The sequence below is a fragment of the Globicephala melas genome, chromosome 10, assembly GCF_963455315.2.
Source record: "Globicephala melas chromosome 10, mGloMel1.2, whole genome shotgun sequence".
Taxonomy (NCBI): domain Eukaryota; kingdom Metazoa; phylum Chordata; class Mammalia; order Artiodactyla; family Delphinidae; genus Globicephala; species Globicephala melas.
Window position 1 is genome coordinate 13433021 of NC_083323.1, and position 13055 is coordinate 13446075.

The 13055-nt window shown below is 44.8% G+C and overlaps 1 protein-coding gene across 1 annotated transcript in view; it reads left to right on the plus strand.

Annotated features, from left to right (window-relative positions):
- LARGE1 (LARGE xylosyl- and glucuronyltransferase 1) overlaps nt 1-13055 on the plus strand; it is a 587346-nt gene that overhangs the window by 154125 nt on the left and 420166 nt on the right. The window contains 1 exon segment of the mRNA XM_060305895.1: nt 563-750. Coding sequence (XP_060161878.1) covers nt 645-750 — 106 coding nt within the window. The 5' untranslated portion in view covers nt 563-644.

Here is a 13055-nt window from a genome sequence, read left to right on the forward strand (position 1 = left end):
TAGTTCTCTCTGCCGGGAACACGGGGAGCTGTTTTGCCCTCTTGACTAAACATGGATGGGTCGGTACTTTCATCTGTCCTCCCATAGAGGTCTGTGCAAATCTCTGTCATCACATTCTTGGGGTTCCTGTGGATGTTTTGTGTTGGTCTTTCTTGTTAGACAGTGTTCTTTAAAGCCAACCCTTACTCTGGTCACTTTTGAAAACACAGTACCTGGTTAGTGCTTGGTACATATAAGATGCTAACTAGGTGCTCTTTTTAATAAGTGTTTAGTCCAGGCTTCAAAACTCACCTAAACTATAAAATATATGCGTGCATGTATGCATGTGAGAGGGACAGAGATCTGTTATAGTTTGTATCACCCTGCATTTGTTGATTTGGTAGAGAGCTCTCTCAGTTTGGGTAGACGCAAGGCTGCTGCATCATCTCTTGGGATGAAAGGTTAGCAGGAAATTGTAGATGAGTCGAACCAGTCTCAGGATCTGCAGGATATTTCTCTTTTGCAATTTGCATCCATTGACAGTGCTAAGAACTCAGCCCTTCCCTCTTGCTCTTTCTTTCAGAAAGTATTATGAGGGAGGCCGAGGACTCCACGCTCCGGGCAGAGAAACGGCGCTGGGATTAGGGATTGCCACTTCCGAGAGGATGCTGGGAATCTGCAGAGGGAGACGGAAATTCCTGGCTGCCTCGTTGACTCTGCTCTGCATCCCAGCCATCACCTGGCTTTACCTGTTTGCTGGGAGCTTTGAAGGTAAGAAGGAAGCTTTCCCACAGGGAGAGGGATGGAGGGAGGAAGGAACCCTGGCTGTCCCAGAGTCCTAGGAAGAACCTCCAAGTCTTCTAATCCCAGCTTCTCATTCTGTAGAACAATGGAATTTTGATGCCCGATCACAGGAAAAGATTTGCCTAGGTTTACAGAGGGAATTAGAGGGCGTTAGTAATGGGAGGAGAAAACGCTAAATACAGAAGCAAAAATAAGGCGCCCCTGGATGCAGCAGCGTGGAGGAGGTTACACAAACGTCAGATAGCAGCTGTGCAGGCTGATCACCGTGTCGATAAAGGGGAAAAGGTTGGGTCCTGGGGGGATTACTTAGCTGTTTGTGGAGTAAGATGTTTCATTCATTCTTTCATCTATTCATTCACTTATCTGCACATTCAGCATTTTGCTACTGTTTAACATCTATGCTAAACCAGGTACTGGGAATCCGGTGATAACAGATTTGGACCTTCGGAGTGCAGTGAAGGAGACAGGTTAACATGTGATCTCTGTTCATTGCTGTATGTGATACTCTGTTAAGATAAGGCAAGCCCAGGGCGCTGGGGGAGAGAGTGACTGAGGCTGTCAGGCGGGCTGGGTACAGAAGATGAGTAGTGATGCTGACCGGCTGAGCACAGGAGCTCAGCAAAGGAGTCGCCTTCACTAAACAAATAACAAACGCTCATCCCTGCCGCGTTCCCGAAATCCACAGAAAAGACGAGTCTCAGATCCTTCCAGCCAGCAGTTTCAAATGCAGTGCAGTGTTCTGAGTATCAAAGATGGTTTTCTAAGCTTCGGGGAGGGAAGGAGTGGCAGTGTTGAAGAGCACACTTTCTGTTTATTTACCCCAACACTTGAGTTAAAAATATATATATCTCTCTCAAGTGAAAATTTGTCTCCAGGAAGTCACTACTGTGTTTTTTTAAACATGTCCTTTATGCATAATTTTATCGACAGCTCAAGGCTACCTTTTAATTAGGAGTTCACTGCCTGAGCTTTGCCCTGAGTTCGCCAGGCTGAATATAAACGAGGTGGAACTCTGTGCCTGCATAGCAGGGAAGGGCCCAGGGCCACACCCCTGTCCCTTTCCTGCCCCAGACATCCCTGGAGTAGTAGAGCTTTCATCTAAGCAGCTAGATAGATTATGCATGGCAGTGGATGGTTGCTTTTTGGCAAAGAGATCAGAGGGAGGAAGGTGAGTTGGTTTTGGCACTGGAAGAGGTAGAAGGAAGCATTCTCCAGGGATGATGGAAGAGACCCTGTGAAAGAAGGCCAAGAGCATCGGTACTGGCACAGGTTTAATACTCTAAAACATTGACTTTGCCAGTATAACTATAGTAATAATAGTATAACAACAATAGCAATAATGATGATAACAATATACACCATAATATTTTGAGCATTTCTACATGCCTGGCGTTGTCGTAAGGACTTGACACCTGTTAACTCTTCCTCCACAATAATCCTATGTGGTGGGGACAGATGAGGAGGGCAAGGAAGATCAGCTTCAGTGATGTCCCCGAGGGCCCAAAGCCAGGCAAGATGTGGCCTGGATTATTGGACTTGAGAGCTGTAATACCGTGTTGTGGATTGGGCTTCGGTGGGGGTAGACTTTGGTGGGGGGCGAGGGGGGTGCTGACAAAGTGTCACATGATGTTTTTGGATGTGTGTGAGGGAAATTGTACAATTTTGATTTTTCACTCATTGGTAGAAACCCAGCATCAAATAATTTTGGCAAAAAGGCAATTTGGGGACTAATAAAAGTAGTAAGTTGAAAGGTAGCGCTAGCTTCAGGCAGGGTTGGATCCAGGCGCTCCAATGATATTTTTGTAGCTCTGTCTCTCTACTTTCCTTTGCTCTACTTTTCTCTGCTATGGTTTCTTTCAGGAGTAGCTTTTCCTACCCAATGAAAGCTTTGGCTTACAACTTATCCTTACCAGTCCCTTGTAGAAAAAGGAGGACTTCCTCCCCCTAATTCTCCAGCATTACCTCTGATTGGATTGCCTCTGGTCACTCGTGGTCTGGAGAGCATTCACTGTGGTTGGGGGAGGCTAGTGAGGGCAGCCATGAGCCCTGTGCCTATTTCTGGTCACAGGGTAGAGAAGAGTTCCCTTAAGCATGTGGAGGGAAACTGGGGAGGGGTGGCCCCCAAAGGTAAATGGCACAGTTCCCCAAAGAGGAGAAACTAGGAGTTGATCTGGGTTCTGGAGAATTCACACCTGGCTGTGCTTTGTGATGGGCTGATGTTGACTTGAAGGTCGCTTTACAGCATCACGCTCCCTGGTCCAGCCCTGGCCCATAGAGGGACTGTGCTCCTTGACTTTGAATGATTTTATCAGGCAGGCAGATAGATTGCATTAAGTAGGGGCTGGATGACGTGGATACATTAACAGAAGCATTCTAGCTAGAAAGATGAAGGTCACGGATTTCTTTTACCGGGTATCAGTTAATCCACTGATTTCTTTGACCGGGCCCAGTTAGTCCACCGGTCCACTGCATTTATTTCTGGATGCTACACTTTAAGAACAGTCTAGACAGGTCAGCACATTTAGGAGAATATAGGTGAATGATCGTGTCAACTCAAACCTTGTTTCATACGAAATAGTGGAAAAAATGGGGCTGCCTTGGAGAAAAGCAAAGGCTCCAGGTGTACAGGATCAGCTTCAGCCAACAGTCAAAGGGCCGTCACCTGAAAGAGATCAGGCTTATTACTCTGATGGCCCCTGAGTCTATGGAGGGACGTGGCAGGGAGCCAGATGTCAAGCTCATCATGATAAGCGTCATTCTGTCCACTGCTGGGACGAGCTGCCCTGGGAGGGACGGATGAGAGGTGTGCAAACAGAAGTGTGAGCGTCAGGAGCAATTGCACAGAGTGATCTGCCTGACCGGTCCTGACCCAGAGATCGTGAGACTAGAAGAGGCTGAGTGTTTATCCAGAGACAAAGGTTTCTTCCTCAGAGTTCCTGCCGGCTGCCCCAGGCATCGGTACACTTCCAAAAGAGCCTGCGGAGACATCCTTTTCTCTGTAGTTAAACATAACAACTTTTCAGTCCACTTACTGATACCCTTGAGTTTTCTGGTTCAAGGCAGGTGGAGCCATAAATAAGGGACAGAGTAGCTGCCTGGATTCATGGTAATGCTATTCAGGCTTTATGTGGGTATTTATTTTTCAACCCTGTTTAATTTCAATGGATCATCTCCTGAGAGCAGAGTCTAGAACTCTCCCTGAGATGTGGATGCTCTTAGCATAAGGCTCTGGAGTCAGATTACACGCAGAAGCACGGTACATTGAGAGAGCACTGGCTGGGGTCAGGGTCTCAGGCTCTAAAATCAACTCAGCCAGAGTAGTTGGTGATGGGGCATGATGATGCCTCTCTCTTTGCCTCTTCCTGCTTGAAACGACGTTGTAGAAATGAAGCTCACCTGTTGGTGCACTAACATTCTACACGCTTATGATTCTAAGCAATGGGTGTGAATGAATTGGAAATGAGCAGAATCTTCTCCAATTAATGGGAAATAGGACAGGAGGAGGGAATAGGCTTATTGTGATTTGCTTGGGAGTGTGGATCCAGGATCAGTGCATAAAAGTTACGGCGAAGCAGGACCTTTCTCAGTGTAAGAAAGAACGGCTGTTCTGACACATTTGCCAGGCGTTGGAGTGCACCGTCTGGGAAAGCATTGAGATCCCCCTTCCCAGAGCTGTCAAAGGCCAAGTGACCATTGGTGGAGGATGCTAATCAGGGGATTTTTTTGCTGGTGCTTTATTCCCCGAAGTTCCTAAATGCTACTGACTTCATTTCTTCCCACACCCTCCTTTGTTCCTCTGCCATCTCCATGAACATCCCCAGCTACCCATGCTCCAGGCTCTAAGCCTTCATTCTCTTCCTTCTTCATTCCCTCCATCGCTTGGTCGCCATATCCTGTCGAATCTGATCTTGACCTCTTGCCTCTGTGTCTCTTGTTTCCTTCCTTTCAGCACCTCTGATGCCCTGGCTCAGCTGTCTGCGTTCATCCTTTGGCGTCAGGACTGACGTGGCAGCCATCCTCGTCTGCCCTCCGGCCCCATCTCCTCGCACCCTCCTCACATTCCCCATCCAGCCTCGCTAGACTTCCTTGATGCTGGTGTGCACTGCCCTCCGTCCTCTGGACTTCGCACATGTTGTTCCTTCCCCTACTGTCTTTGCCTCACTGAGATCCTCCTGTCTCAGCTTAAACATGATTGCCCCTCACCCTTAACTCGCTGGCTTCCTCAGCTACCCCGTCCTGACACCGCCCCCGCTCCCTGCTGACTTCTCATCCTTTCTCCTCCCTCATACTCAGGGCACTTCGTTTTTCTTGTTTTTATAATTGCTGTCTTCACGACTGACTACAGGCATCAGGAGGGAAGTGGTTCACTCTGTCCATCCCTCCATCTCTAGCACCTACTACGTGCCAGGAGAACTGTTTGTTGAATGAGTGAATGAGCGAAGGAATGTGTACTCGTCTGTCTTTAAGTGCTGGCAGCTGTCTTCACTGCTTCCTGGATTAACTCCAGACTCCTTATCATGGCTCTGGGGTCTTTCACAGGCTTTCTCCCTTAGCTTATAATTTCTGTCTTCACTCAGGTGAGGGTGCCTCATCCAACACCCTGAGAAAACGCCTTCATTTTTGCTCTTTCTGCCCAGGATACAGTTCTCTGTTTCCACAACCCTTCCTCCCAGCCTGCACCTTCAGTGCCCATATTCAGTGTCATTTTCCTCTAATGTCTGATCCTATATGGAAACTTCTCTGGCAACACTCACCGAGGGATATTTTGCTTGTTTGGTGTCTTTCTAACCACTTGCCTGTGAGATTCTTGAGACAAGGGTCTGTTTTACTCATCATCACATTCCCACAGCCTGAGCATCACTCTGGCGGGTTCTTAGTAAATGTTGGCTGGAAAGGGTTCCGCTATTAAGGGCAGCGGGAGCCAGTGGTAGACGAGGGCTCTTCCTGGTGCTCTGGGCATCTCTGATTTTGAGACCTCAGGATATGGTGCCAGGAGCCTCACCTGCCTTCTGGTTGGGATGTTAATTCTGGGACTTGACTAGTTCTGCTTAAACACCCCTCCAACTTGAATTTAGAGCATGTCTGTTATTTTCTGCCAGAATTGCCTTTTCTCACGGGCATGAGAGTTTTGTTTGTGGGGTGTGGTTCTTTCTTTTCTGCCCATCAGGGAGATGGCGTTCAGCTGCTATTGAGTTAGCAGCAGGTGGAAAAGGGTGCTTTTCAGTGGTTCAGAAAATTGATCACACGTTGCCCTCTCATCATTTATAACCAGCTCTGCGCAGACGCTGCGCAGACGCTGTGCAGACGCTTCCTGTGGTCAGGGAGGTGGGCCGGCGAGGGTATGGGTGTTATTTAAAAGCAAATGTCTTCAGAGGCTGCAACGTCCAGAACATTTAAAAGCGGTGTCATGAACAGGCATAGGATATTAATTCCTAGCCGATTTCAGCCCGCACCTGCCTTTTGTCGTTCCTGAACCCTCTTCACTGTTCATGCGCTTCTTATCAACACAAACTCCTCCTGAAATGAATGGCTTGAGAGTCGTCACTATAAATTTCAACAGGAAGAAGTGAGGTCCTGACATTTGACCATTTTGAAGAGTTGCAGTGAGAACCAGCGTTGTAAGTTAAAGCGTTTTCTTTGTTTTATCGTCACAGGAGATCACGGGGCACGTGAACAGAGGAGTAGGGGAGATGCGGGCTTGACCAAACCTGACTGATTTCCCAGCCCTGCATCCCCTCTCCCCGTCGGTCAGCCCAGACATGGTGCCAGGAGGTCTGTGAACTCAGACCGTGCAAGGTCCTGGCGGATAATGTGCTGGAGGTTTCATGAGCCCCTGAGGCTAGGCTGTGCGGCAGCTTTGATGGCAGCCGAGCTATTTTGCCTTTCTGCCAATGGCCCCGACTTAATACGGATATTACCATAGAAGGATGTTATGGGGTAGAAGAACGTAGGATGCTGAATGCGAAATGAGATGGTAAGGGTAATATAAAAGTCATATTGATTTTTTTTTTTAAAATAGATCAGAAATGAAGGGCTTTCTTAGCCAGTGCTTAATACCATCAGTGGCGGGCCTAAGCAAAAGCCTATAACGGATGAGAATGTGCAAGTGAGACTCTGCGAGTGGTGCCCCGCCACAGGGCACAGGGGCTGCGTGTGTCTGCGGTTCTTGCCTTGGGCGAAAAGGCATCTCTTCAAGGTCTTGGAATCTGAGAGGGCAGGGGAAATCTATCACGATTTTATTTGGTTGTGAGTTGGTTGCTGAGGTAACCCCCACTTTTCTTACACCCAGCTTTTGATCTTAAAATCATATCGGTGATCCTGCTGGGGTGGAGAAAATGACCCTGATGTGTCAGTTGGCTGCATCTCCTGGAAGAGCTCATGGCAAGAGTCTTAGACCAGGAGTCAGGAAAACTGGTTTCCACTAATCCCAGCAGCTACCTTGTATTAGTTTCCAGTGGCTGCTGGAGCCAATTACCACAAATGTAGTGGCTTTAAAAAGCACAAATTTATTATCGTAACAGTTTCAGAAGTCAGGAACCTAAAATGAGTCTCATTGGGCTAAAGCCAAGGTGCTGCCAGGGCTGGTTTCTCCTGGAGACCCCAGGAGAGAATTCATCTCCCGGCCTTTTTCATCTTCTAAAGGCTGCCGTTTTCCTCGGCTTGTGGCCCCCCTTCCTCCATCTCCAAGGCCAGAAGAGTAGCATCTTTAAATTACTCTTTCTGACTGTGATCTCTGCCTCTGTGGTCACATCTCCTTCTCTGATTGTGACCTTCCTGCCTCCCTCTTACAAGGACCCTTGTGATTACTTTGAGCCCATCTGGATAATCCAGGATAATTGTCCCATCTCAAAATGTTAATTTAATCACACCTGCCAAGTCCCTTTGGCCAGGTAAGGTAACATAGTCACAGGTTGTGGGGATTAGGTTGTGGGCATATTTGGGGAACCATTATTAGGCCCTCCACACCCTTCCCCCCCAGTCCTATGCTCCTGCATCCCCTCCATCTTGTTATTGTTCCTTAGAGACAAAGTAAAGTGGTGTTGTACCATCTACTTTCTCATATGGACATCTTATCCTGCTCCAGGAGTTTGGGCTTCAATAATTTTGATTTGATACATGAATATCTAGCAGGACTTAGCGCTCATGAAAAAGGCATTGTATTCAGACATGTTTGCCCGTTCAAACAATTTTGGATTATAATACATTGCCTGTAACAGGTGCTTCATCGGTAACCAGTGATAGGTTAAGGTTTTCTGAAATGAAAGGCCCAGAACTTCTGCTCTTTGGGGGTTCTGGTCTGAAAGTGATTTCATTTACTTTTTAGTTTCAGATACCAATTTAACAAACGGAGGGGGATTTCATCAACCTGTTGATGGTTAAGGAGGTCTGTTAATTTTAAGTAAATGAGAGCCACTTGTGTAACTACCTGGACGACTCTTTGGTGTTATCAGCCCAACATATCAGTTCTGTCCCCAGCCATCTACCAGAGAGAAATGTGTCTACATTAGCACAAAAGACGTGATAAGAGCACGTTCACATCGGTGTGTGTGAAAGCCTGTCCACAGTGAAAATAAACACAAATAGTGGCATATATATTCATATATATATGAAGTACAGCAGAGCCATGAAAATTACTCACAGATAATACTGCACAAAAGAAGACAGACACAAAAGAATAACTACTGTATGATTTGAATTATACGGGCAGTATAATTCAGTAATCTCGGGGTGGAGGTGAGACTGGGACAGGACAAAAAAGACTTTGGGGTGCCGGCAGTAACTGAATTTACTTTTTACCCTGTGTGATTATACAGGTGTGTTCACTTTGTGACATTTCATCCAGTTTTTCATTTGATTTGTTTACTTTCCTGTGTGTGTTCTATTTATTTATTTTTTAACCTCTGCAGGTCTTGAATAAGTACCTGAATTTGAAGAGCTGGTGTGGGTCTTGCATTCTTTTCAGATGAGACGGATTTTATTAACCTTTGGGATTTAAGAATCTATGTCACTGTTTAACTTTGAAATTCAAATGCTTTTTAAGCATGGGACTTCTCTTTGGAGATAGATGTTTAACATTTCCGTGTAACCACATTTCCATTTTTTCTTCCTTCTATACCTCACCATTTGGACATGTATTCCCCCTGTGAGGGTCTGATAACAGCTCTGACTGCAAGATCGGAAATTTGCCCATAAAACCCTAATTCTGAAAGAGCGTTTTCATCAATTTGAAACAAGACCAGTATTCCTACCAGAAGTCTGGCAATGACATAGCTCCAGTTAATATTAAAATGATATTATTTCATAATATGGACACCAAACCGCATCGGATAAACATTCCCATCTGCATTAATCAATAAACATCTTCATAAAGCCGTGGTGCCTGGAAAACAAAGAAAACTTTTACTGTATTGTAGGAGATAGGAAAACATGAAAAGGCTATGTACTATTTAAACTATAACTGTAATGGAAGCAATAGCAATATCTGTTTATTGCTTGTTAAGCGGTAATAGGCTGCCTCTGGCCTGCAGGTGTGTTGGGTTTGGCCTGCCAACTGCCTTTACCATTTTTGAATTCATTATTAACAGTTAAAAATTTGGAGATTGCACATAAAAATCATGATATCTGGCTTTTCTTAATAAAATGAAAATATCTAGCAAACTGGACCCTCATTTCATGATAGCACCCATTGGCTGGAGCTGAGTAGTAGCTGTTCCTTTGCCCAGTGTGTGGATGAATCACTTTGTCATGGTCCCTGCCCTCCCTGGTTGTCCCGTGCTCAGAGCTGAATTGAGAAGAAAGAGCCCTTGGTCTTTGCTTACCTCACTTGCTGACCCCGGTCGGGCTCACGTTAACTTTTTTTTTTTTTTAAACATCTTTATTGGAGTATAATTGCTTTACAATGGTGTGTTAGTTTCTGCTGTATAAAAAAGTGAATCAGCTATATGTATACATATATCCCCATATCCCCTCCGCCTTGGGTCTCCCTCCCACCCTCCCTATCCCACCCCTCTAGGTGGTCACAAAGCACCGAGCTGATCTCCCTGTGCTATGCGGCTGCTTCCCACTAGCTGTTTTACATTTGGTAGTGTATATATGTCCATGCCACTCTCTCACTTCGTCCCAGCAAACCTTTCCCCCTCCCTGCTTCCTCAAGTCCATTCTCTGCGTCTGCATCTTTATTCCTGTCCTGCCTCTAGGTTCTTCAGAACCATTTTTTGTTTTTAGATTCCATATATATGTGTTAGCATACGGTATTTGTTTTTCTCTCTGACTTGCTTCACTGTGTATGACAGACTCTAGGTCCATCCACCTCACTACAAATAACTTCATTTTTTTTATGGCTGAGTAATATTCCATTGTATATATGTGCCACATCTTCTTTATCCATTCATCTGTTGATGGACACTTAGGTGGCTGCCATGTCCTGGCTATTGTAAATAGTGCTGCAATGAACATTTTGGTACATGACTCTTTTTGAATTATGGTTTTCTCAGGGTATATGCCCAGTAGATTGCTGGGTCGTATGGTAGTTCTGTTTTTAGTTTTTTAAGGAATCTCCATATTGTTCTCCATAGTGGCTGTATCAGTTTACATTCCCACCAACAGTGCAAGAGGGTTCCCTATTCTCCATACCCTGTCCAGCATTTATTGTTCGTAGATTCTTTGATGATGGCCATTCTGACTGGTGTGAGGTGATACCTCATTGTAGTTTTGATTTGCATTTCTCTAATGATTAGAGATGTTGAGCATTCTTTCATGTGTCTTTTGGCAATCTGTGTACCTTCTTTGGAGAAATGTGTATTTAGATCTTCTGCCCATTTTTGGACTGGGTTGTTTGTATTTTTTTTTTTTTTTTTTGCAGTACACGGGCCTCTCACTGTTGTGGCCTCTCCCGTTGCGGAGCACAGGCTCCGGACCCGCAGACTCAGCGGCCATGGCTCACGGGCCCAGCCGCTCCGGGGCATGTGGGATCTTCCCGGACCGGGGCACGAACCTGTGTCCCCTGCATCGGCAGGCGGACTCTCAACCGCTGCGCCACCAGGGAAGCCCAGGTTGTTTGTCTTTTGATACTGAGCTGCATGAGCTGCCTGTATATTGGGAGAGTAATCCTTTGTCAGTTGCTTCATTTGCAAATATGTTCTCCCATTCTGAGGGTTGTCTTTTCGTCTGGTTTATGGTTTCCTTTGCTGTGCAAAAGCTTTTAAGTTTCATTAGGTCCCATTTGCTTATTTATGTTTTTATTTCCATTTCTGTAGGAGGTGGGTCAAAAAGGATCTTGCTGTGATGTATGTCATATAATGTTCTGCCTATGTTTTCCTCTAAGAGTTTTATAGTGTCTGGCGTTACATTTAGGTCTTTAATCCATTTTGAGTTTATTTTTGTGTATGGTGTTAGGAAGTGATCTAATTTCATTCTTTTACATGTAGCTGTCCAGTTTTCCCAGCACCACTTATTGAAGAGGCTGTCTTTTCTCCATTATATATTCTAGCCTTCTTTATCAAAGGTAAGGTGACCATATGTGTGTGGGTTTATCTCTGGGCTTTCTATCCTGTTCCATTGATCTATATTTCTGTTTTTGTGCCAGTACCGTACTATCTTGATTACTGTAGCTTTGCAGTATAGTGTGAAGTCAGGGAGTCTGGTTCCTCCAGCTCCGTTTTTCTTTCTCAAGATTGCTTTGGCTATTCGGGCTCTTTTGTGTTTCCATACAAATTGTGAACTATTTTCTCCTAGTTCTGTGAAAAATGCCGTTGGTAGTTTGATAGGGATTGCATTGAATCTGTAGATTGTTTTGGGTAGTATAGTCATTTTCACAATACTGATTCTTCGAATCCAAGAACATGGTGTATCTTTCTATCTATTTGTATCATCTTTAATTTCTTTCATCAGCGTCTCATATTTTTCTGCATACAGGTCTTTTGTCTCCTTAGGTTTATTCCTAGGTATTTTATTCTTTTTGTTGCAACGGTAAATGGGAGTGTTTCCTTAATTTCTCTTTCAGATTTTTCATTAGTGTATAGGAATGCAAGGGATTTCTGTGCATTAATTTTATATCCTGCTACTTTACCAAATTCATTGATTAGCTCTAGTAGTTTTCTGGTAGCATCTTTGGGATTCTCTATGTGTACTATCATGTCATCTGCAAACAGTGACAGTTTTAATTCTTTTCTGATTTGGATTCCTTTTATTTCTTTTTCTTCTGATTGCTGTGGCTAAAACTTCCAAAACTATGTTGAATAATAGTGGTGAGAGTGGGCAACCTTGTCTTGTTCCTGATCTTAGTGGAAATGGTTTCAGTTTTTCACCATGGAGAACACTGTTGGCTGTGGGTTTGTTATATGTGGCTTTTATTACGTTGAGGTAAGTTCCCTCTATGCCTACTTTCTGGAGAGTTTTTATCATAACTGGGTGTTGAATTTTGTCAGAAGCCTTTTCTGCATCGATTGAGATGATCATATGGTTTTTATTCTTCAATTTGTTAATATGGTTTATCACATTGATTGATTTGCGTATATTGAAGAATCCTTGCATTCCTGGAATAAACCCCACTTGATCATGGTGTATGATCCTTTTAATATGCTGTTGGAACCTGTTTGCTAATATTTTGTTGAGGATTTTTACATCTGTGTTCATCAGTGATATTGGTTTGTAGTTTTTTTGTGTGTGCGTGTGGAAAATCTTTGTCTGGTTTTGGTATCAGGGTGATGGTGGCCTGGTAGAATGAGTTTGGGAGTGTTCCTCCCTTTGCTATATTTTGGAAGAGTTTGAGAAGGATAGGTGTTAGCTCTTCTGTAAATGTTTGATAGAATTCACCTGTGAAGGCATCCAGTCCCGGGCTTTGGTTTATTGGAAGATTTTTTTTTTTTTTTTTTTTTTTTTTTTGCGGTTCGCGGGCCTCTCACTGTTGAGGCCTCTGCCGTTGTGGAGCACAGGCTCTGGACGTGGAGGCTCAGCGGCCATGGCTCACGGGCCCAGCCGCTTCGCGGCATGTGGGATCTTCCCGGATCGGGGCACGAACCCGTGTCCCCTGCATCGTCAGGCGGGCTCTCAACCACTCCGCCACCAGAGAAGCCCTGTTGGAAGATTTTTAATCACAGTTTAAATTTTGGTGCTTGTGATTGGTCTGTTTATATTTTCTGTTCCTTGCTGGTTCAGTCTCGAGAGGTTGTGCTTTTCTAAGAATTTGTCCATTTCTTCCAGGTTGTCCATTTTATTGGCATCCAGTTGCTTGTAGTAGTCTCTCATGATCCTTTATATCTCTGCAGGGTCAG